The sequence below is a fragment of the Limulus polyphemus genome, unplaced genomic scaffold (genome assembly GCF_000517525.1).
Source record: "Limulus polyphemus unplaced genomic scaffold, Limulus_polyphemus-2.1.2 Scaffold532, whole genome shotgun sequence".
NCBI lineage: Eukaryota > Metazoa > Arthropoda > Merostomata > Xiphosura > Limulidae > Limulus > Limulus polyphemus.
The window spans coordinates 420039-445743 of NW_013666142.1; the positions used below are offsets into that span (position 1 = coordinate 420039).

Genomic DNA, 25705 nt, shown 5'->3' on the forward strand with positions numbered 1-25705 from the left:
CTATAGAATGATAGGTTTCTTTTTTGTGAGTGTAAAACACTCAAATACACCATTTAAATTTTCATACTGTAAAAAGTTTTGAGTGAATTACAAGCACATGATGTACAAAAACAGTAGGTACCTGATGATGACAAAACTTTGTCAAAACGATGTACATTTGCTGTTATGTTAAACTTGTATTAAAGTTTTTCTTCATTACCCATTCAAGCTGTCTCCAGCCATTATTAAACAGTAGGTATGTTTTTCTACTACAAAATCCTAAATAATGCAATCAAAACCTCAAACAAACACTAACTACAATATTAACAACTAGGTTACTAAGTATAATGCAAGTTTTGAATCTATGTTGTGTCTCAATAACAAATAAATAATACTAAATTTATTATTTTTGGACTTAATAATCACTTTCATGGGGGTTAATAAAATCTTAAAAGTGCATTTATTACACCAACTTGTAATAACTTTATTTGTTCTAATAAAGCAATAATACAATAATGATTCTAGGTTGTAACTTACATTCTGAATATCTACTCTGATCTCTGGAAACAAATTGACGAACTTGACATACGTGGTAAGCAACAAGGCCCTAGTTTGTGCTGCACATAGGTGATACTTCGAATGTAGCAAGTTAAACTGGACAAAAGGACTGCAACAAAAAAAGGAGCTCAATTTAGTGATCTATCCAAGTACCTAGTACTAAGAATGTTTTTTTACTGTTCGATTATCTAGCTTTAATTATATTCAGATCACGCTACAACCTTCAGTGAAAAATGAAAATCTTCATTACATACAGTTCCATGTGATAAATTCATTACTTGAAACTTGTTATATTATGTAAAATGAGTCATTACCTGCTACAGGAACACCTAGAGCCAAACTAGTACATGTTCTTTCTAAAACATTCTTAGATGTATAGATAATTTATTTTTATCATGATTTACATAGATACTAAGTAACATCAACTGAAACTGTATTTTCTAAAATGAAAGTAAACACTACAAAGTAATCTACCTTTAAGTGCTTATATGTAAAATGTGTAATGTTAAATATGCCTTTATAAATGCAACATATTTTAAATTGAAACAAGCATATGACAAAATTAAACTTTTATCTTTCATGTACTAACTCTAAGTACTGTTACAATATTAGTGACTATAACTGCATAAATTCTAACACATCAGAACAAAGATAGATCCAGCACTGCTTATCTAGTGTATAGAAATGATCAAACCTAACTAATAATCACCACATTTCTAGTTTTTATTCTTATTCAAGCTTATTTTAGAGAAATTCAGTTCTCTCTATCTAATAAAATATAATTTTCTATCAATCATTTTTGGGTTTCTACATAAAAATAAGCTTTTACAGATGGTTGAGTATGTTACCTGAAAACAATTTTGAATATGCAAGTCAGCAATTAACATTACAACTACACCTAATATATAGTCCCTATGGAATGATATCTATCAAAATTACATTGTGCTTGTGATGCCAATGAAATTTGACTGGTTTTGGAAAAGGTGTGTAACAGCCCTTTCTGATATAAAATATTCATGCAGTCAGATTATAAATATATGTTCAGAATGCGGATTTAGAATTTCTGAGATGGGGAGATCCCTTATACTTAATGGCATTGGAAACAAAGAAATATAGATCAACTTGGGGACCCAGGACCATCCACAATGAGACCTGCAACAAGTCATACCCCAGCTATTGTAAGTAAAGTGTAGTGTTTTGCAACAGGTGAGAATTCAAGAACACTAAGATCAGTGGCTAAAGCTGTCCATATATCTCAGGTAACAGTGTGAAACATAACCAAGATGGATCTCATTCTAGAAAACTGACACACGTTGCTTCCATTACATATCAGCTCAATCATCATATATCTTATGCAGCTAGAGAATGAAATGGGTATTCATGTTATTCCAAACAAAGACTATCAGTCAAGTTAATGGACACAATGCCTATGGATTTCTGTGTTATTGGACTATAGAAATGGGTGCTAGGAAACTTATTTTTATACACTACATGGTTTATGGAAAACTGCAGGGAAGAAGGGTGTAACTTGAGCATGCCAGCTTTATGATAGAGCCTTTTGTAATGGAAATTATGCTGCAGGGCTATCGTCAAAGATGCATGGTGATCATACATGGCAAAATGGATTGTAAGAATGTAGTGAGGCTCCAAAGTCATATTAATACAATGTACTCAACCTCTGGATTAATTATAACTCTCTTACAATTATCCAGCTTTATATATTTATTAAACTACAATTTCAATCAGATTATATTGTACACATAAATAAACTATATTTACTTTCGAAACTAAAACTTACTTGTATCTTTGTTTGTAAAACAAATAATGAAGCTTTATTATTTTTTAATTATATTTATTATTATATGAACGTTAAACTAACTTTACCATTTATTTCCCTATCAATCTAAGACTTATCTAGATCACTGTTATTGTAGAATAAAAGTTTCTTGCTTTTGGCTTATTTTTAAGTTAGTTTTTTTTTGTAATCAAATTGATTTATCCCTATAGTGTAGACTTTTCTTGCTTTTTAATTATTTTGTTAACCCTTCTTTTTTCTAGCTTTGACTTGTTAATCAAATTAAATTTATTTCTTCAAATATTTTTTCAATGTGTTAAATATATTTATTTTCTTATTGTAATATGAAGTTTAAATTTGGTCTTTATCATTAACTTCTGATCAGATCAAGCTATCTACTTATAGAAAAATTAAAAATTAACTTGGTGATGAGCGTGGCTAATTAGATACACATTTCTTACATTCTTACCTATAAAGACTAGAATACATTTCTCATCAGTTGGGTACCCTCACCTCACTATTAACAACATTTTCAGCCATAAATCAATATATCTCAAGATGTTTAGCCAGCTTCAGAGATTTAGGTTAACCCTAAATACATCTAGTAAGATTAAAAATGAAATCTCTATGATAAAAGTGTAATAATAACAATAAAAATTAAAAATAAAATTAGATATAATACACATTCTAACCAATACTGTTAATGAAAGTAATAATAAAGAACTAATAGAGTACTACCTTACTTATGTAACACCTATACACTAGCCATTGGCATCAAACACTATCGTAGTATGAAAAAGTATGACTTTTACTCTCAACAAGCTAAGAAGTTTTAACTTACCTTGATCGCTGATCTCCAGCAATCAGGTTTCCAAATTCTCCTAAAATATATCCTGCAACTTTTACCATGTTTTCATGACAAGCTGGAGCCTGCAAAGACTAAAAAACAAACAACCAAATAAAAAATGTTGTATTCCGTAGTGCTAAGGTCAGGCTACATGTTCAAGTTCTGCTACTTCCCAATGTTTGTATGTACCTAAAAAGCATTTCTTAATCCAAATAATTTTAATAATTAGTAGAATAATCAGCTTTTCATATAAATCAATAGTTATGAAAATGTACTATATGGAACCTCTTGGCCTTTATACCAACCAAAATTATTGTTAAAACTACCAGTTATTTCAACCAGAATAATTTTTCATTTGCTTAAGTTGCATTACACGTATCCTTGAATCAAGCAAACATTTTTCTGTGTTTTTTTAATTTAGATGATTTATCACTTTTTCTGTAATTAATTCTGTTGAGTTTTGAGTCTCTTTATTTTACATCTTCTGCCCTTATGAGAAAGTGTGCAAACTATTCACTCAAAATGTATTTTGTTCGTTACAGAAATAACCCACATAAGACGTACCTCAAAAACGGTCTTGGCAGCATACCCTTGAACATCTTCTCTGTTGATGACAATCTGTATAACTCTGTACCAAACCTGTCAAGAGAAAATATTAGGTCGTCAAGAAATTAATGTCGCTTTTTTTAGATGAAAAAAAAAACACGAACAACTTATATATCAAAACAAAACATTTATTAATGAAATAGTCTCCATTCTTATCGATGATGCTTTTCCATCTTACAGTCAGGTTGTTAATGCCCTGATTAAAGAAATCACTTGGTTTTGAAGCAAAAAACATGTCAATGTCCTCTTTAACACCTTCCACATTTGCTTACGTTTTTCCCATTAAGATGGTGTTGCAGCGAACAAAAAAAGATGGTAATCTGATGGTGCCATATCTGTAGAATATGGTGGTGGGGAATTCTCAACCCAACTCCATAATCTTGTGTTGCTTCAAACGTGCCACCTGTGGACGTGCATAGTCGTGGAGAAGAACATGTTTTCGAGTGAAGGGCATTTCTGATGAAGGGCTTGATTTATATGTTTCAGTTGTTAGCTATAGATCTCTGCATTGACAGTTCGCTGTGGATTAAGGAGTTTGAAATGAATTACTCCTTTGATGTCCCACCAAATGCAAAGCACCACTTTCTGTGGATGGAGTCCAGGTTTTAGGGTCGGAAATGGCTTTTGTCTTGGACTTGACCATTGTTTTCGGCATTTAATATTCATATAGAGAATCCATTTTTCATCGCCGAATGGCTCGCACGACAGAAGAGACAAAGCAACATTCACACATTGGAAACGATGGTCATTGGAGAGTTCATGAGGCACCCAAACACCTTTTTTATGGATTTTTCCCATGTTCCTTAGATGTTTACATATTGTTTCATGAGAGACATGCTATTTCAGAGCCATTTCATGAGTGTGTTGCCTTGGGTTAGACTCTTCAAAGAAACAATATGAATTCCAATGTATTGGCCCCTGTCATCACAGTTTTTTAAGGCTAAAATCTCCTGAACGAAATTTGCTGAACCATCATTGACACTTACGAATGTTCAAAACATTTCCATAAACTTCCTTGATATTCTTTGTGGCTACAGAGGCGTTCTTTCCCTTCTTGTATTCAAATAGCATTACATGCCGAATGTGTCTCTTATTGTGTGCCATCACTATAAGGGATTACAGTAAACTAAACTTTACATACTATATAGGCTACACTAATGTGATGTTTAGGCAGTTCATTTAACTATTATACTTGATGTAGGTTTTTTGGGGGCTGGTTAATGAAAGTGTTCCAAAATGCTACATTAATTTCTTGACAACCTAATACTTCCATAATCAAATAAATATTAGTTTATTGTATGTATAACAAAGTGAGAGGGATAAACATATTTTTTCGAGGAAAATACTTCTGGGATGTTCAAAGTTACTTTGTGTAAGCATAAGCCATAAACATTACACGGTAACATAAGGGTATCACCTTCCTGAATCTTCAAGATGACCAATGCTGTCACTTAGCTGTTTTAAGGTGCTTGAGGAACAAACAATTAATGATATATTTTGGTGTACTGCCAATCAACTGGTAGACTTATTTGCATTGCCACCTTTAAGTATTCATCAAGTGCTTAAACATATAACTGAATCAGCATTTCATGATTGATTAAATTACTTTTATTGTTTTCAAATAATGCTTGATTGCACTGAATTGTAGATGAATTCAAACTTTAAGCTTTGTGTTGAATTAGATAAATATTATCTTTAGATGGTAAGTGTTTGTGAAATATATATATTTAGTAAATAAGTGTTTTAAAAAGAAAGTAAGCATATTGATAAAATTAAGTTTAGTAATAATTTAACTGTTTTGTTTGAAATAATGAGGCTTCTTATCAATTTGTAACTACCAGATACCAAGTGAAACTACTTTCTAAAAAAAACAACAAATAATTTCCATCGATTCTAATAACAGAAAGTTTGTCTAGATAGTTGGAACATTGTCCAGAGGGGTGTGAACTGACTGAGACTGAAAATGGTGTACCTGCACCACTAATAGAGAGCTTAAGTCTTGATACCAAGCAATGCTAAACAAAAGGTTATAGTGAACACTGAAGTTATTTTAATAATAAGAATAAAAATGTCTCTTATTACAAACAATTGTTTGAGCTTATCACAAGGATAAAATCATACATTTTTTAAGTAACAGAAAACTGAAAACTTTTTCAATTGGTTTGATACCAAATTCTGTAAAGCTTGTTAATGGCTTAAAATATATAAATATTACAAAACTAATATACAATCTTCAGTTTCTCCATCTTCTACCTCATACAGTAATAGCTGTAGGAAAGTATGATGATAGTTTCAGCTTTTGAATGGGGAACTTTTAATCCAGAAAATGTATTTATATCCTTGAACTAAATGTAACAGAAATACAATCCTGCAGAAATAACCAATATTACATTCCATCTTAACTTGCAATATGAATGCAGGTTAAGACCAAGCTAACTGCTTACCATTAACATTTAGGCCTGGCTCTTTTGCACATGTCACAATATTTCACAAAGTTAAATTAAGCAATTTTATTATCAATTTATGTCAGTACAATTGCCATTAAAACATAGTTTATAATTCAAATTTGTATATTATCTGTTTTAACTTTATAATTTCCAAAATAAGCATCGAAAAAATTCCCAATCTTCATTTTTCTGTCTTGTGATGCAAATGAGCTCAGATTTCTCTTTTGCAGAATTTTCTAACATCAAAAATAGGCTACTGCAGTTTTGAACTAATTTGAAATATAAACTGTACATAATAAAAGCAAGAATATAAAATTTTAACCCCCACCTTTTTTATTTGCTGAAGTACAAGTACATTTGTCAAATCACCCTCCCTTCTCTTATTGATATTTGAGATTGTTTAACTAATCAACTTTACAGAGTTGATGGATGTTTTAACCAATAGGAAGAATAGATTCTTATCTACATAAGGCTCATTATGACTATATGATTCTAGTGCAAACATTGTATTTCTCCACTGAATATCCAAGGAATTTTTAAAATCTATTTACAGCTTACTCTAGAAAGTCAGATAAATTACAAGAGTTTTGAAACATTCTATTTTAGCGATTGATGTACATCTTTATGCTACTAAGTGTGTATTTGAAAGCTACATGAATATGTTTTTGGACACCAAAACTTGCAAGACTGAAGAAGACTTATGAAGAAACATCTTTAATTCAATTATGCTATGCAGTAAGTACTACAAATCTTTGCTTTTATTTATTGTTAAAAAATTAGAAACTTCTCAGCTTAGTCTAACAAAACTCCAGTAAAATTTATAAAATTTCACTAACTCCAGTGTGTGTTGCACAAAAACACACAATTATGTGATGCTTACATTAGTACAGATGAAAATGTACAATGAACATTTTGACTAAATCATATATATTGGCTGGGACTTTGGCCGCACCAAACACCTTTGGGGTGTATGTGTTCTAAGGGTGCATTCTGAGACATTTTGAACAACTATCAGAATCTTATTTCCATTTGACTTTATAGAAAAAAGAAATTCAGAAATTTAAACCTTTTACATGTATGCTTAATAAATTTTTTACAAATTTCAGTTGCATATAAACATGTCACTGAAATACTTAGCTAATACCCTTTCCTTGTACATATGAAAATGGGTTGAAGTTTAAATCAATAAAGATTAGAACAGCGTTTGGAATAAAACTCAAAATGTGTTTATTTCACTTTAGATTTAAAACATGCTTTGTAATCATGCCTCTAATTTTGATAGATGGAGAACTTTCACCCATGCATTAGCTCTTCCAAAAATTACTAATGAGTTCCAACTATAATTTATTGCTTTTTATCCAAGGATTACTGGTCCAGTGGTACAAAATATGGTAATAAAACCATAAAATTAAAAGAAAACAAATGTGACAAAGGTTAACAGTTGACTGTAAGATAAGAAACTTGGAAATTTCTGAAAGACATTGCAGTCAGTGTAGAGAAAAAATATTATTAATTTTATTTCATAGCTTTCAACTTTTCATTTCACTGTACATTGACGATTTCACTTGAGCTAGTGTTAAGGTAGAGAAAATAAGATAAATATAAAATTTTACCAAAAAAACAAAACCAAAACTTTATGTTCATTTACGAGGTTATGCAAAAACATGAAACTTTAAAATGAAAAAAGTATTTTTATTCTTAGCATGAAAATCATCTTTCACTCAGGCTGACACAGTAAAGACTTTATAATTTCTGGGAAATCTTTAGTAAAAGTACTTTATCCAAAAATCAGATTTTTTTTTTATGTACAACACACTAGTACGTTACTAAAAGCTTGCCAAACTTCATGAATATACACGTAGTAAGTTCTAAATTATAGCAAACATTATTAAGGATAGATTCATAGATACCTAATTGGCCAAATTTACTGAGCTTATGAATGGAAATTGTGGTATGTAAAAAATAAAGCATTTTCTTCAAATTGTAAACTTGTAAAGCTGATCCTTTTTTATTTTGCAGATAAATTTTGTACTTTTAACTTCTGCATCTTTCTAAACTTAAATACTTAATAGATTGGAAAAAATTACATGATCTACAAAAAAGCATCATTTCTCACCTCTTCACTAACATAATCTCCAGCAATGCGGATGAGATTCAGAATAACATCTACATACCAGGTATAGTCTGAGGCATATTTTTCAGCAAGAATGGCAACTTTCATAACCTACAAAACAATACACAAAAATAATATTACAAGAAATAAAATAAAATGCCTCATAATTGTAAAATAATAACAAAAAGCATTAGTCAGTACCTAAAGTTAATGCTTCTAATGCATTTTGTCCAGACCTTAAGGGATGTTAATTTGGTAATTCTATTATAAAATCTAGAAAATTGTTACTTTTATTTACTGACAGGATTATCTTATATTTTTAAAAAACCTGTACCTTTAAAAAAACTGTATATTGTACTCTTTGTAAACTCATTAAACTATAGATTTTAGTGTGCAGAGTGTTAAAGCTAACAAAGTAAATTTGATGCATCTAATAAAAAGAAATGACTTTCAACTTCAGAAAAAGTAATTTCTTAATATTCATCTTATGCCTTTGTCAGGGTGCAATGTAATACAACAATAAATAAGTGTCACTGATAACTGAATTGTACATTTCTAACATTGTACAATATATATTTGTTCAACTTTGTAACTTATCAATTCTTTAATATCTTTTATATTATTTACACATGCTTTCTTACCATCACTTATTTGTATAAGACAATTAAATTTTTTGTATATAAGCCATTCTTTCATACATGTCTGTATGAAAGTTTAATTATCAAACTTTGGCCCTTCTGTTCTTTTGTGTACTGAGAAGTTTAAATTCAGTTTCTTTCTTGCCAATTACATACTGCCATGCATAATATGTGTTATGGTATCTATCACTATGGGTAGAATATAAAAGATATGAGTAGAAAGCTGATGGCTTAAAACATGAAATAAAATATTTGTGACATTCTGGAGTCTTATGTACTCCTTACATGGTTAAGAACATTGATTTGCTGTATCTGGATGTTTTCTGCTATCTTTTCCAAGCAATAAAGTTTATAGATTTATTTTATACTTTCCAGAACCATATACTTGAACATTGTGAAAAAATGAACCATGGAGTAATGATTATTAATTCACCCAGTTTTTCTTGTAATATCTTCATTGGTCTAATGACATCAGCAAAATGTTTTTCAGAATCTACTGATGCTAACTGACAGTGTGAGATTGGAAAACTGCAGCATCATTACTGACAGGCTCTTTATGCTGTCTTTAACAAGGTTTTGAAACATACTGCACAGAAATGTAATAACCATATACACACTGAAATAAATCAACACTTGATACTCAATTTCTTTTATGAAACTCATCACCTAAAAAACTAAATGCACAAAATTTTGAGAAACAATCACGTGTAATGTTATGTGACCTTGAAGTTTTTAATAGTGGGAAATAATGGGAAAATGTAACAATATCATCATTGCATTTTTATATCTTATACTGAGTTTTTTTTACAATGTTCAAGAATTTTATAGGAAAATATCAAGAAATGATATTTTTTGTTCAACAATTCAGAATAATGAACATATTTTGAAAACAAAAGTGATAAAGTAATAATAAAAACATTTAAAGACAAAAACATTTTATGTGCTCCTAATTAGACAAAAGTTACAAGTTCAGTGGGCTCTACAGTTTCCAACATAAAATTCAACTCATGCTAATCAAAATGACTGTTTGGAAAGGCTAGTTTACCATTTCTTCACGTATTGAATAATCAGCTGTTTCCAGGTAATTCAACATCTCTCCAACAATTTCTTCAGCATTAGTTTTATCACACATAGCATACAGTAAATCTACTGCCCTCTGACGGACACTGACATCTCTTTCAGTCTTAACATGAAAATAAAATTTTATAATTTAAAACATTATAACAAGTTTATCAAATAAACAAATGATACTTGTAAACTGTAAATACATTAGGTGTATATACAATAATACTAAAATGATTCAAAATATATTTTTATATATATAATGTAGACAAAGTCCAAAATATCTTAATCAAAGGAAAAATCACTCAGTGAAAATGTGTAAGAATATTATAATCATAAAATAATAAGACATTTTCTATATGTATTACACATATATTAACCCTCTCTCAAAGCTCAGGTCAAAGGATGCATATCACAATGTTTCAGTTATTTTCAAAATATAATTTAATAACTTCATAGTGTAATCTATAATTCAATTTTTAAGATATGCTTTAATTTTTTAATTGGAAAGAAAATATTTAAAATAAAAGCCAAATGTGCTTTTAAATGTCATATCTCATCTTATTGCTCAGTTTATACTTCATTATGCCTACCATACAATGTCTATAGTGGTTAATGAACTAAAAACTCAACCTTCAGATATTTACAAGCTGGAGTATAAAATAAGAACCTCCAACTATTTTGCTTTGATTTGCTGAGATGTCAATATCTTTTGCAAACCTACAAGGGTAGTCCCACCCACTACTCCAATCTTTGAAACCTCTTGTCAACTCACGCCTACCTTTTTTAAGTACATGTTAATAACCAATAGAATGAGCACATTCCAAACTACATAAATCTGAAAGTTTTTTGTAATTGGCTTGAAGGGGAAACTAGTAACTGACAGGAAATGTTGAAGTCTATTGAGTAAGTCATTGCTCTGAGCAGAAATTAATCTTTTTAACCCACATATAGCTTAGTTAGAAAGCCTCATACATTACAGTGGTTTTGTGTGTCCCAGTATAGTAATTTGATAATTTTGTGGCTTCCTAAAATGCATCTTTGAAACTTAGAGAAATTTTGATTTTCCCTCCACATGAGAGAATAAACAAGGCTTAGCAAGTATGATGCACTACATATCACTTTTGTAACATCTTAAGTGCTAGGAATCATTGTTTTTCTATATATTTTTTATTTATTGTTCTGTTTTAAGGAAAATAACTAATAATGAATCATTTATGAGTAAACAGTTGTAATATATACACATGTTCATAAGCACTTACACACTTATACTACTAAATTCTGAACACCCTTGGAGAATAACTAACATCCAAATACCTACCAAGTTTATTGGATTGGCATGGACTTTGTACAGAGCCATATCATAAACATTTTCTCACACTTTCATTATTTTAGACAATTCTTGTTGCAACCACTGTACTATAAACAAGCTGATAAATTCTCTCCCACTGTGTTTTTGGAGCCAGGATTAAGATAAATTCTGTGGGAAAGGGCCTGGTAATTGCACTGCAAAAACTTATTTATTATTGATGGAGTCATGTAAACAGTCTAATGGCAGGAGCAGTGATTCACTGCTTTATGATTGGCATGTTTCCACTTCAGCTGCTAATAGTAAAATAAACATAAGAAATAGATGTGAAAAAGTTTGAAGTACAAACTCTCATTGGAAGTACTTTGGAACTTCATGGTCAATATCAAAGAGAATAAAATAGTACTACTCACTTTATTTGACATTTTTCATCCTTTAAAGTTTATGGCAGTTACAAGGTTGGTCAAATTGACTGACTTTGTATAGGTTAGGGTAGAGAAAATAACAGATAAAATATAAAGTTTTTCTGGAAAAAAAAAATGTTTTGTGTTTATTTAGAATACTGTAGAGATTATGCAAATGAAATTTGAAAATTTTCAGATGAAGAAAAGTATGTTTTATCTCATCACAAAAATCAAATATTCAGGGGCAAATGTTTAGTAAAAATAGTTAATTACAAATTCTTATTTTTTTGCTTGCAAAAGACTTTTAATATCTATTAAAAGTTTGAAAAAGTTTGTGAAGATACAAAAAACATGTTAAAGGTTATAGTATGGAAACTCTGATGGTACTATGGTGGGTGAAATCCAGCGAGTCAGTAACAAAAGAGTTAACAACGATCCAATAATGTTGTTGAGGACATTTATATCAACGAACCTTCAGGGCAGTGACAACAGTTTCCTGGTGTTTTTTAACAGCTTCATGAGAAAATTCTGATGTAGCCAGCAAACACATGCTCTCTAAGGCCAAGTACCTGAGAAAGTAATAATAAATTTTGTTTTCACAAAATACACACTTCTTTAAACTCACCAATCAAATAAACTTAATGACCATAATTTAAGTACTTAGAAATGATAAAAATCTTTGAAAAATACACTATTCTATGTCTGATACCATCAAACAGCCAATCCCTTACTAGCAGAAAGTCACAAAAATTATGGGAAAATTAAGGCTATAGAATAAACACACAATATTTATATTATTTCTAACACACACTTGTAAGTATGTATGTATAAAGATATTAGCTCATGACAGAGTTTTCAAACAGACTACATGAGAAGAAAATATAATAGTAAAGTTTGAATTTCCACAGATAATAAATCTGGAATATGAAATTATTCACACTAATTTACTAACTTCTTTGCAAAGTAATCAATTTTAAGAAAAGGTGTCAACATGGTTAACAAACCTTGCAATACACAACTCACATAACTGCCTGCATACACATTTATGCAAATATTTTGAACACTAAAACATTTAAAAACATGCATAAGGTAATATGACTCATCTCTACTAAGGTGCATAAAACAAATACTCAACTACAGAAACAATAACTGCATTTATGTTACTTCCATGAAGCAAAGGTATAAAAAACATTTGACCACATATCACTACCACATCCAGGAAAGAAATACCTCAAATTTGTCTCTCTGTGTTGCAAAAATTGGCCTAGCTGATTACAAGCTCTAACAAGGAGATTTGGTTCACTGAAAAGAAAAACAGTAACTTTTATAAAACTTTTAATCATAACTTACATAAAGTATTTATTTATCAAAACTACATAAATATAAGTATTACTCTTCTATTTGATATTAAGCATAAAGCTAAGATGGGTTGTCTGTGTTGTGCTCAATGCAAGTATCAAAATCTAATATTTAGCATCATAAACTCTCAGATTTACCACCGAGCCGTAAGGGTGATACTATTCTATGACAATGTTTTATACTATCATAAAACACAAACTATTTTTTCTTATAAAAGTTTTATCCAAATAAAAAGAAATGCTTGCATCTACCATTTGTGTTTTTGTACTTTTATTATTTTCAGGTTTTTCAGTCTTCTAATCTTATTAAACTTTCCCCGATAATAATTTTTGTTGATGATTATAGAAAGTGAAATTAGGGGTGGGAGTTCTATGTTCTTTGGTGCTAAAAATAATTTGTATGCTTGTATGAGTTGTTATGAGGAAAAAATAGTTTCATTTTAAAACCTCAGGAAAAATTATGGATACTGAGGCTTATCTAACCTTTTTACATTCATGGAAATTGCAAAATTCACCAATTTTCATTCATTTAGAACTTATTTCCTACAGCGTGCTGTTCAATTTATACAAGTAGCATATTCAATCATGCTGTATCAAATTCTTTCACAAATTAGAGTGCTTTTACCTATCCATATGAATGATCAGGCTGATTGCTTCAAACAGAACAGCATTTTTGGCATTGGAGTGTTGAACCTTCTTAGATTTTGGAGGCTCCTGTGCTTTATTTAAAATGGTCTCAAGACACTCTATGAGTCTCCCTCGAACTCCTGGGTCCTCTATAAAAACAACAACAAAAGACATAAAAACTTGTAAAACAATCATATTTCATATGACATCATCCTTAAAAACATCAAACGTTTGGACATTAGTTTGACCTGAAATATTTTCTTTTATTTTTGCCCATTCTGAATCAGTATATTTCAAGACATTATGTATGAACTATTTCACAAGTTTTGTTAAAAATAATGATTTGCTATACTAAGATGACAGTGTAGTATACTATAAGAAGTTACTTAATACCATCAAAAATAGCAACAATACTGTTAAAGGCTTTTGAAGTAGACACCACAATACATACACTCACACAACTATATCTATATATGTCACTATTTATACACATACTACAAACATTTTAAAGTCTAATTATCCACGAATGTACAAACAATTTGTGTATGCAAAAATACATGCATTAGTAAACACACACAAACTATATAGTGACTAAATTTACATCTTGTCTTCAGTTGGGTATTTGATTGTTATGTTTTGGCTATAAACCCAATAACACCTAACACTAAAGTAGTTAACATAAAATATTAAACTCAAGTAACTTTACATCTTTTCTTCAGCTGGGTATTTGATTTTTACGTATGTTTTAGCTATAAACCCAATAACACCTAACACTAAAGTAATTAACATAAAATATTAAACTCAAGTAACTTTACATCTTTTCTTCAGCTGGGTATTTGATTTTACGTATGTTTTAGCTATAAACCCAATAATACCTAACACTAAAGTAATTAAGATAAAGCGTTAAACTTAAGTACCATTTATGAGATTTGCAGCTTACCAGGTGGGGGATAATTTTGTAGAAGTCTCAATAATTTCATAGATAGCCAAGGGGCTGGAACAAAATAATATGTGTAGTCCTGTAGATCTGTGTATGATGCTGTTACAATCTAAAAGATATTAAGTGCAAAAATATGGATTTAATAATATAGAGAAACTTCAAAGTTTCAAACCTTAATATCTGAATATGAAATTAAGGTTAACAAGTTATCTGACCTTTTAGCACCAGTGCCATGTATTAACAGACACAAGTAACACAAGGAGTACGATTCAAATTATGAAAAAAGTATTTGCTTAAACACATTTCAGTTATTTTTGCACATTTCAATAATAAACTGTAAAAAAATTACTTCAGAAGTTGTTAGTATGAGAATTACATATGCTGTAATTTTGTGATTTTATGATAAAAAATGCCATGCTTTGTGGTAAACAAAATATTGTTCAAGGTTGTGTTTTATTCAAAAGCTGGGATATGATTTTTTTAACACATTTTCTACAACAAAAAGATAAATGAATTGTAGCTTAGGAAGATGCCATAATCATTGTGACATGAGTCTTCAATAATATTTATTTTTCCTGACTAACTTAAGCATTAGTTGCTAGCATTATGTTTTTTTTTAATTTTACATGTATGCTAACCTAAAAATGTGGTCAAATAAAAAAATTAGGCTTAGTTCTTAATTAGAACAACTACTTCTTTGTTTGTTATTAAGCACAAAGCTAAACAATGGGCTATCTGTGCTCTTCCCACCATGGGTATCGAAACCTGGATTCTACAGTTGTAAGTCCGCAGACATACCGCTGTGCCACTGGGGTGGGGGTGGTGGGGGGTGGGGGTGAACAATTACTTTAGGGAGATAGAATCACATCCATTTTTTATTTCATATTATACTTCATAATTTATTTCCTGCTATTTAGGAAGCAAAAAATAACTTTATTAGATCTGGGAGATTAGTGGAATTTGATAACTGATTAATTGTTACTCATTAATTGCTTACATCCAACTATTCAATAGTTCTCATGAGACTCAGATAATCAGAATAATCAAAAATAGCAATAATCCATTATGCTGAGCAGCCTTTAATTAACTGAAAATAATAATAGAAACATAAAGGCAATATTTTAATTACTTAGATAATTGAAATAATCAAAAACACTATTTTCAATTTATCTGCTACTTATGCCACTAATAGGTATTTGATTATTTTGATTAATCACCCAGTTCTGAACTCTATCACTATTTAAACACACACACATGCATGATTAGTCATTTAACTTGAATTTAAAGCATACACACTGACTAGATGAGTAGGGAAAGTTGCATTGTAATCATATTGCAAACTTGTAATTTATTGGTAGTAATTTCAAACTTCCAGTGGCAAAATAGAATAAAAAATTGTTTAAGTTGATCAAACAAGGTGAAACTGCCTTATCTTAAATAACGAAATTTTCTAAGTAATAATATAAAAGCCATAGTGACTTCACTGATGTTTCTATATCAAACAGTTTTTCAACAAAATTTTTTCAGTATATTTGTAGTTTGTCAACAGACACAAGAATCAAGTCTGTTGTATTCCAGAAAATCTAAAAATAAATACAGCAGTTTTATCATAACAAATCTGTGTTTATTTGGTAATTTGAACCAATCATTTTCTGGGAAGTCTTATCTAATATTTATATTAATAGGATTAATAAGGTATATTTAATTCATTTTTTTTTAAAAAGAAGAACCAGAATTTTGCAAAACTTAATATCTGGTCACTTTAAAGTATAATGAACTCACTCTACTGTATACCTTTGGGTGTGAACTGAGAAAAGAAAAAAATGATGATTCACAAAATCAACAGAGGATGTACTTCTTCAATGAGTAAAATTCCAAAACTAAATATGGCATATTAATCAACATTTATTAAAGCCTCATGTTTTCAAATCTTCAGTATGTAAGACCTTAATAACAAATAATTAAACTTCAAGTTAGCTTTTACACTAGAATAACTTATGAGGGCACACTGGAATTTTAAATATATTTTTCTAAATTATTTATGTGCCCAATTGCTTGTGGATCCATGACTTCATTGGCTATACAGTATCTAATAACATACAAGTCAGATAAAAATATTTAAACAAAAATATCACTACTACTGCAGTTCATCCCACTGATGGAGTTCTATGTATTGCATTGAAAATGAGAGATTTCCTTTCAATTAAAAATGCATATGTAGATCTCACTAGCAGTAAACAGTATAAAAACATATCAGTAATTTGAGGGTTAAGTATGGAACATGTCAGTTCTGATAAAAATTAATTTGGCTCACAAAAGAAGTAAATGTATGATATAATTCACTTGATGTGAAAATGACAATGTGCCTACCAAAAAGAAAGCAAACGAGTATTCCGATGAACATGCTCCAACTTGCAGCACCCAAACCTGTATAATTCCAATCACAGAAAGGGTTGGGCAGAAGCAATATTTCATTTAAACTAGTTTTTCATGTATTTAAAATTTCTTCTTCTTTAATTTTTTAGTACTTAAGTAACAATATAAGGTTTATAAACTAGCTAATACCATTTTTTAAAATTCTTCAGCAATAAATAATTCTTGAAATTTTAGAATTGACATGAGTCAATATAATGGAGCTTATCAGGTTGGAGGGCTATACCATTTGGTGGCCATTAAATAATGCAATTGCTCACAATTAATACTGCCAAGAAAACTGTTTAAGGTAAATGCACTTTGTTTCCATTGCTTCACCAATAGATTGATGTAGAAGACAAAAGAAAGCAATAAAATTTTTTATTAGTTGAAGGCTACGAGTCAACTTTTCAAAATATGAAGGAAATTAATGGTTCAAAAGAAGTTTGATTAAAACTACATTTAAGACAGGTTTTGATTATTATTATATTTGAGTGTTTATAACACAAGTCATATAAACAACTTTTTCTGAATGATATTTTTTACTTAATTTCCTTTATTTATCAACAACGAGATTAAAATATTTCTAATTAATGGTAGCTTCCTATTAGTAGAGCAGGAAATTCACAGCAACCACGATGGCAATTGTCGCTATATTTTTAAAAATGGTCTTGGTGCCCTCAGTAAATTACTAAAATCCACAGCCACGATGGCCACCCTTTGGTATCCCTTTGGCCACTGTGCCCTCACGATCCAAATTTGTATTGCAAACTGCAGTAAATGGAAAACCACTGGGGATCACAAACACTGGACTTAAAACCTACAGAAACTACCTTGTTACGAATAACATGTAACATAAAATGCACGTAGTGGAGGGAGTGAAGTTTTCGCTTTGTTTCGAGTAAAACATTTGTGCAGCTTGTTGAGTCATACATACCACAGAATCTTAGTAGAAGCAAGTAATTCAACTCGACACTCAAACAACAAACCCGCAGAGCTTACACAAAGACCCACAACGATAACAGTACATGACGATCAAAGTCAGCACATACATACACTGTTCAGAGTGAAGTGTGGAACAGCAAATACTCCTTGCTTTAAACATGCCAGCAAAGGAATGAGTTAGGAGAGAGAATGCTATGAAACTTTTTTCTATGGCAGCCAAGTGCCAGAAATTGGAACTTTTTTTTAATTGATAAATATGTAGATTACATCCTGATTTTTAGCAGCTCATAGAATGACTAAGTTTTTTTCAAGTATAAACTTTTAGCTCATAGCTCTTTCATCTCTTGACCAATTTGAGATCAAATTACAGTTTAGGACCCAGGAGGTCAAGCCCTTATGATTTATGTATTTAACCATGCCAAAGGTCTCGTAGATTAATTTACTCTAATTCTGACTAAAAGAATTTCAATTTGAGGGTAGGCTGGTAGAGATCCTGATGAGTAATAAAATCGAACATGTAAACATGTGCCCCATGCTTGATATTGCTGGCACACAAAAATACAACTAATAAAAAGGAAAAAATGGTCTTATAGATTAATTTCTCTAATCGTGCCACAGCTATTGAGAATTCCATCTTGTTTAGAAAATCAAGGGAAAAAGGTTACATCAATAATTCGGCTCAATAAATGTTATGTGCAAACCCACCAAAGGCTTGGGCCTAATACATTAGTTAGTTAAGGTTAATGTTACTGATTACAAATAGTGAGTTGTGTATTGCAACATGTGACGAAGTTGGATTTATAGATTATGACCATGTGCTATACTGTAGTGTAGGCCTAGTTTACTGTTTATCAGCACTAGACTGCATTAGAAATTATGCAAAAAAAATACTAATAGTAGTGTTGTTTGGAAATAGAATGTTGACCTTATGTCTTTCTATCTATTTGTTTGTCTGTCAAGATTTTTAAAGGGCTGCTGTTCAGGGACTGTGTAACTGATTTTCGTCAATCATGGTCAATTAGTCAGACATGTTGAGGTTGAATTTTGTTGGCGGAAATTAAGTCGTTAAACTTCTTCTCTTCCCAGGGATTTTGTCTGATCATTCTCAAAGTTAGACAAAGTAATAAATAGATAGAGGTGCATAAAAGTTGTATACAATTCTTAGGTCAAACATCATTTGGGGTTGGAGGGGGTGGGCAAAAACTAAGAATCTTATTGAGGTCACAGGACATTCTAGATCAGCATGATATCTGACAAACATAATCTGGAAGGATAGGTCAGCTTCCAAAGCCCTCAATGTCATATTTACTAAATTAATTGGGAAACTCATTTCTATTCCATCAACATTAACATGTACTGTGGCCTTAGTGCCTTTGAAAATGAGAGAAAATCTAAGCCTAAATGGCCTTGTTGTAAAAATGATGAATTTTTTGGCCCTAATCAGTTACTGACACTTGTCTTACTGCTCATTAACATATGAATATGTCTACCACAGATCTTCAACTATATCACTGCTTTTGTTGTAAACTGTAAACTTGAAAATGGCATTTAAGAAGCTGTATGAAGAACTAAGAGGTTCAATTTAATTAATGACTTAAAAAGCATTTGAATAATAATCTTCAGCACAATACAAACATAGATAATGTTTTAAAAACTTACTCTACAGCATAATACAAACATACACAAGGTTTTAGAAACTTACTCTACTAAGTCTTGAAACAGCTAAAGAGATACAGCCTTTATATTCATCTGGATTTTTTTTCACTAGAGCATCAATGAGATTAACAGCAGAAGTTACCACTCCCATGTGCTGATCATTGAGAAGATGCACAATCCTAGAAGTCCACTCACCACTGGGTATTATATCAGACAGTGTCCGGAGCAGTCGCAACAAGCAGAGTGCTGCACTTTGTTTGACTACATCAATTGTATCCCTAAACAACAAAGCCAGTCTCTTGGTTTAAGCTTATTATATATCACATTTTCATCAATAAATATATGCTTTGAGATTTTGTTTGGAAACATTACACTATTACTTTAAAACTAGTGATAACTAGGTTACAATGATCATTCACTTAGTGCTTATCAACTACCAATGTTTAGAACCTTTCATACTTTGAATATCTGCTCAATGAGACCACTAAAATCTGATTTTAGAGATTAAAAAGAACAACAAAACAACTGTGTATTACAGCTACATTATGTATGCTAAATAATCCAACATTTTCATATATTATTTTCTGCAAAGAATACAAAATTATACAGTTGAAACAACTGTGGGCCACATCATCCAAATACCAATGTGATGCATGCATCTTTGTTAAGTTTTCTGTATAAACAAGATCAAATTTTAACTAATTTCAGTTTAGTATGTTTTGTAAAAGACATCATAAAATCATTTGACATCATTTTCCTGAATTTTTCATTTTATGGATATAATCAGTGTCTTTTTTTTTTTTGTTTTGTTGTGTGTGTGTGTGTGTGTGTGTGTATATATATAAAAGCAAGGTACCAGTACTCGTATATGCAAGAAATTACGAGATGAAAACATAATGAATTACCTTTTTATAGAAAATTCCATATTTTCATCTGACGTAATATCCCCACTTTGTTCCTTGCTTTTGGTTTATACTGCTGAGTGATGTTTTCAGAGCAACCATGACTCTACGTATTTTTTTGGGTCAAAGCGTGGAAGGGGCTATCCAACAAGTTTAATAAATAAAAGTGTCGAAATGGTTTTTGTCATCAACAAAGCTCTGGTTGGGATGACAATCAACTTCATCTGTGAAAACCCTCGTTCACATTCACTGGAAGAAATGGGAATAGTACTTAAGAGCATGTTTCAAATGCTGAAAATTTTCTGGAACTGTCTTTTCAACCAAATACTGATGAAATCCACAAATTATATCTCTTTTCATATAGCTAAAGTATTATTGATAATCTTCTGACCTCCATATCGCCAAATGTTAAATGAGCATCTGGCCAATTTTTAAAAGTTGACTCTCCAGCAAGTTCGTGCACACTTTCAGTTCTCTGCTATTTTAGGTGATGTGTGATACAAGACAAAGTTTATCAATAAATGCTTTAAATCTATTGACTCCTGAGACTGATTTTACAATGTCACCGACTGACAGTTCTAATCTATGATTAGCACAGTGCCACACAATTACAAAAGGAAATTTGTCTATTAACAGTTTCTTAACTCCACTTTTACTCACCAACATCATGGCTGCACCATTACATGCCACACAAAGTAAATAACTTTTCAGGTAGTCTTCATTCATTCTCTAAAACTGAAGACAATTGAGTAAAGAATCAAAAATTCCTTTTGCAGTAACATTTTCAAATTTGATCAAGTCCAAAAGTTAATTTACAGGTGAGTCCAGTCCCTTATCCAGGATACAGATTCAAATGTACACTATTACGGTAAATTTTTTACTCAAAGAAATTGACTTTTCGATTTAGTAACTATATTAATTAGTATTTTTTTAATTTCATCACTAATTTAATTCATGATGTTAATACATGGATTCATTAAATGAAGGATACAGCCCATGTCAATTCCATTTAGTTCTTTTAAGTCTATTTCAGATTCAAAATTATGAAATGATTGGTTTTCTTTTGCTACCTTATATGCTGTGTGAAAAATTCTTGCAGTAATCACTTTTTCGCAAGATAATGCTTTCAAACTCACGTTTTCAATGGTCTCTTTCTCAGCTTCAGCAAGCAATTTTACTGCAGCTTTATGTCCCGTGGTTTCCTGGTGATTGAAAAGTTTTTTTCTGCAAAGACAGAAGCTGTTGCTTTTGACTTTCTCCAAAATAAATTATTTCATTGTTGGTCCATTCTTTAGAAACTTTCATTCCTGCCTTCGTTTCCAGTCTAAAAATTCCAATTTTATGGCAAGGTGTACCACCAAGTTTCTTATTTCTAATATTTAGCTAATCGTACTTCCTGCAAAAATAATGTTTTTGATCAGTAGTCCAGCAGCTAGGCCAGTCATTGTCAGATAGCTCGTGGACACCAGATGGACCAGAAACAGTAACCGACGCTATTAATTCCTGTTCTTGGGTCACTTCCTCACTTATTCTAGCTTTCTTATTCACAGAAGGTGAAAAGAAACTTGTAATTCATTTCATTTTTATGTTGGGGTGTTTTCTCAAGATGCAATAAAAATGATATACACTCCCGGTCACAATAAATTCAAAGCACAGTAGAAGAGAAACACATCCATTCAAACTACCATCAATTGAGCATGTTGGACCAAAACGACTTATTCCCACGCATATTTACTCCCACGCATATTTACTCACACGCATATTTGTATTTTGGCTGAGAAGGTGCTGTGCAATTAATGAAGTCACTCATCTTCGTCCACTTCGTGACTTATTTTATTTGAACAAGTGTACAGCCCAAACCCACATACCAGTCCCAAGCGGTCTCTTTGAACTCAGTTTTGCGTCCACCCAGGCCATCTCCTACCTGCCTCTGCCCAAATGAAACCTATCAATCAAAGTGAGGCCACTACCACACATAGACTGATAGCAGCCACATCTTGTAGGTGTTAAAACCAGGTAACCATTGATGTTCCCTATTAATGGCATGCTAATCCTACCTGATGCTTCACATATTGTACTCTGCACTGATGATCACACAATCATGATCAAACAAACAGTATGTTTTCACACACTTTTAAACTTTGTCATTTGTAATACTTCTAGTTCAGTGTCTCTTTGGTCTTCTTGTGAACAAAAGATTTGTTCAAAGGAGAGAATTCACACATTCATTTACATTACTCTTTCAAGTTTTATCACCTTTCTCTCCATTTTACAATATGAAAAATGGTACTGGTATGCCGTACCGGTGCATCCCATCTAAAAAAAAAGCCCTGGTTATAATACATTGCCAGCCGCAAACAAGTTTCTTCTGTTCCTTTGAAAAATGGTTAGAATAAGTGAAACTAATGTGTAAGGTAATAAGGAACAGTATTTCTTCATTATGATAGATGAATGTTGTTTTTTGTAGGTCCATTAATACCTGTACATTGTGTGTTGCAGAAAGTAATAAGCAATTAAACTCACCCAGAGACTAGTAGTTTAGGAATTTCAGATCCAAATGTTTCTGCCATCTCCCTGCTACCAATGTTAGCAATGCACTGTAAAGCAAGGTTGACGTGGATGGGGTTTCGAGATGATAGGTCATTCTTAATAGACTGGATGATCAATTTCATTAACTCATTATTGGCACTGATCAACACAGAGATGAAAAGGTATCCCTGGAAAAAGATACATATATAAGCAAACCAATTACTTTAACCAATAATTCTGTGTGAATTTTTTATTCCTGAAGTATTATTTATTACCTCTCATGCATTTTCAGTGTGACTGTAACAATAGTTGTACTTGTTTTTAGACAATGACAGCTGATGGAGTGTAACTTTTAAAGCATCTTTATTCCTTACATTTATAGTTATTTGATGAAACTAATATTTTACACAAGTAGATTAAATTAAAATACATTCTCAATGAAATAGCAGTAAAATTATACATTGTTTCATTCACAAAATTTGGAATAGTTCTTTAAAATACTGAATATTCAACTGCTCAAATTCTTTCAAAAATTTGTGTACCCCCTTTCACAACGACTACCCTTTTAAACACTTCTCAACAAGTCACTGAGTTTGTATTTAATTAAAAAACTTTTCTATCAATAAATGTGAATGAATTTAACATTATAATGTATAATTTGAAGTTCTATATTATCTATGTTTTAATTCCTTTATTTCAAAAGAAACCTTTAAAAAATACATAAACTTCAGTTTGTGTTGTCACACGACTCATATGCTATGAAAGTTATCAATTTTCATACTTCCTTTCTTGATTCATATAATGCCAGTCCTGTTGATGTATGTGTAGACAATTAACTTGCTCTATTGACATTTCAATTTCAATGTACATTTTTTTCTATTTCTTAATTTTAAACAATTCATTGAATTGTATGTTTATCTACAGTTAGTGATACTGTATAGAAAATTAAAAATAAAATATAAACATTAACCTTAAAATACTTTTAATATTCATTGACGAGATTCTTGAGATTATGCAAATAAATTATGAATGCTATAAGGTGAAGAAAACTATTCTGAGCTTGAACTATTAAGAGTTTAGTGCAAATAACTATAATAGTTCAATAAAATATTTTTGGTAGAAACATCTAATTAAAATAATGTCATTCTTTGTGTACAAGATACTTATACTCAAAATCTTACCAGTTTTTTTTGAGAATACATTAAGAAATCTCACTGTTACAGTATGTATTGTTGCACAAGTGAAATTTATACATGGTGCCTTGCAAATTGCAGGGGCCAGTGGTGAAAGCATTTAGCAGTATGCTAATTTTGGTTTCAAATCTACTATTATAAATAACCTTGATAATGGAATAAAGCTAATTTTTTTCCAGTAATACAATTTTTTTTAAATATTTAACCCAATGAATTAATAAAAACTGGGCTTAAGGACAGTTTATCAACATGCTTCTTCTTCAGAATATGAAAGGATTTTTAAAATATTACATACATATATATATATATTTCATATCTACAATATTTTTTAATTTTTCTAACATATGCTTTGGAACATATTGAGCCCATGTCAGTGTGAGATGTTATTTTCTTGGAGACTGCCTAGGTCAAAAACATATCTGCTATTTCATAGGCCATTTTCATTGTATGCTACTTTAGCTTATGTACGGAGGACTAACCTGGTGACAGTCACATGGAGCACATACTTCTGCATTCTGGTACCTATTTTCTGTTTGGTCAGCTAGAGAAAGATTGTATTTTATGAACCAAGTTTTGGTGCTTTCATACCAAATTTGTTCCAACCTTTGAGGATAGTTTCATCTTTGATCTGAGAGCCAAGACTTGTTGTGAAAATTCTGCATTATCCTAGCACTTTTTTAATTTTGAAGTATGTTTATTTTCATTCTTTATTTAAATACTGTTGCTTCTCGCACTTCATTAGAAACAAATCGTTATACCTGTTCTTCAACATATTAGATTAACAAACCTCAAGTTTTTGTACAGATCTGGTGCTTGCTTGCTAGGTTCAACCTAGAGTGTACCTCACTGAAACAGGAGGCTGAATTTTATCTCCTTCAGCACTGGCTCAGTCCAAAGTACAAAGCTCTTAACCATATTTTGTTTGTTATAGTTTTCATGCTATAACCTTTAAACTAGTAAGCATATCTTCATGAAATTTTGCATATTATCAGTAAACATTACAATGCCTTTGTACGGAATTTTTTTTTATATCTTTTTATTAAGTTTAAGATTTCTTAAGTAAAGTTTTTATCATGCCTTTTTCTTTTAGAATGTTGACTGTCCAACATGCAAAGTAATTTTCATTTTAAGATTAAAAATACTTTTATGTATCAGAAAATTTTCAAATTTCACCTGCCAAATCTTTATAACCTCCAGATAATTATCAAACATTTCTTTTAGAAACAATTATTAATTTATCTGTTATTTTCACTACTGTATCTCTGTATGGGTTAAGTAGATTTGACCGACTTCGTATCCACCATAAAAAATTAGGAAATAAATATAAATTATTCTAGAATGACTACAAATTATAACACAAAAAGACAAATATTTAGTCTAAATAG

General features: G+C 30.8%; 1 protein-coding gene across 1 annotated transcript in view; it reads right to left on the reverse strand.

Annotated features, from left to right (window-relative positions):
- LOC106458908 (AP-2 complex subunit alpha-like) overlaps positions 1–25705 on the reverse strand; it is a 73649-nt gene that overhangs the window by 26453 nt on the left and 21491 nt on the right. Inside the window, exons 5-15 of the mRNA XM_013918473.2 lie at positions 23122–23315; positions 19743–19974; positions 14684–14792; positions 13742–13892; positions 12989–13060; positions 12231–12327; positions 10029–10166; positions 8349–8456; positions 3744–3818; positions 3174–3271; positions 517–646 (exon numbers count right to left, since the gene is read on the reverse strand). Of these exons, the coding sequence (XP_013773927.1) occupies positions 517–646; positions 3174–3271; positions 3744–3818; positions 8349–8456; positions 10029–10166; positions 12231–12327; positions 12989–13060; positions 13742–13892; positions 14684–14792; positions 19743–19974; positions 23122–23315 (1404 nt within the window). The remainder of the gene's footprint in view (positions 1–516; positions 647–3173; positions 3272–3743; positions 3819–8348; positions 8457–10028; positions 10167–12230; positions 12328–12988; positions 13061–13741; positions 13893–14683; positions 14793–19742; positions 19975–23121; positions 23316–25705) is intronic.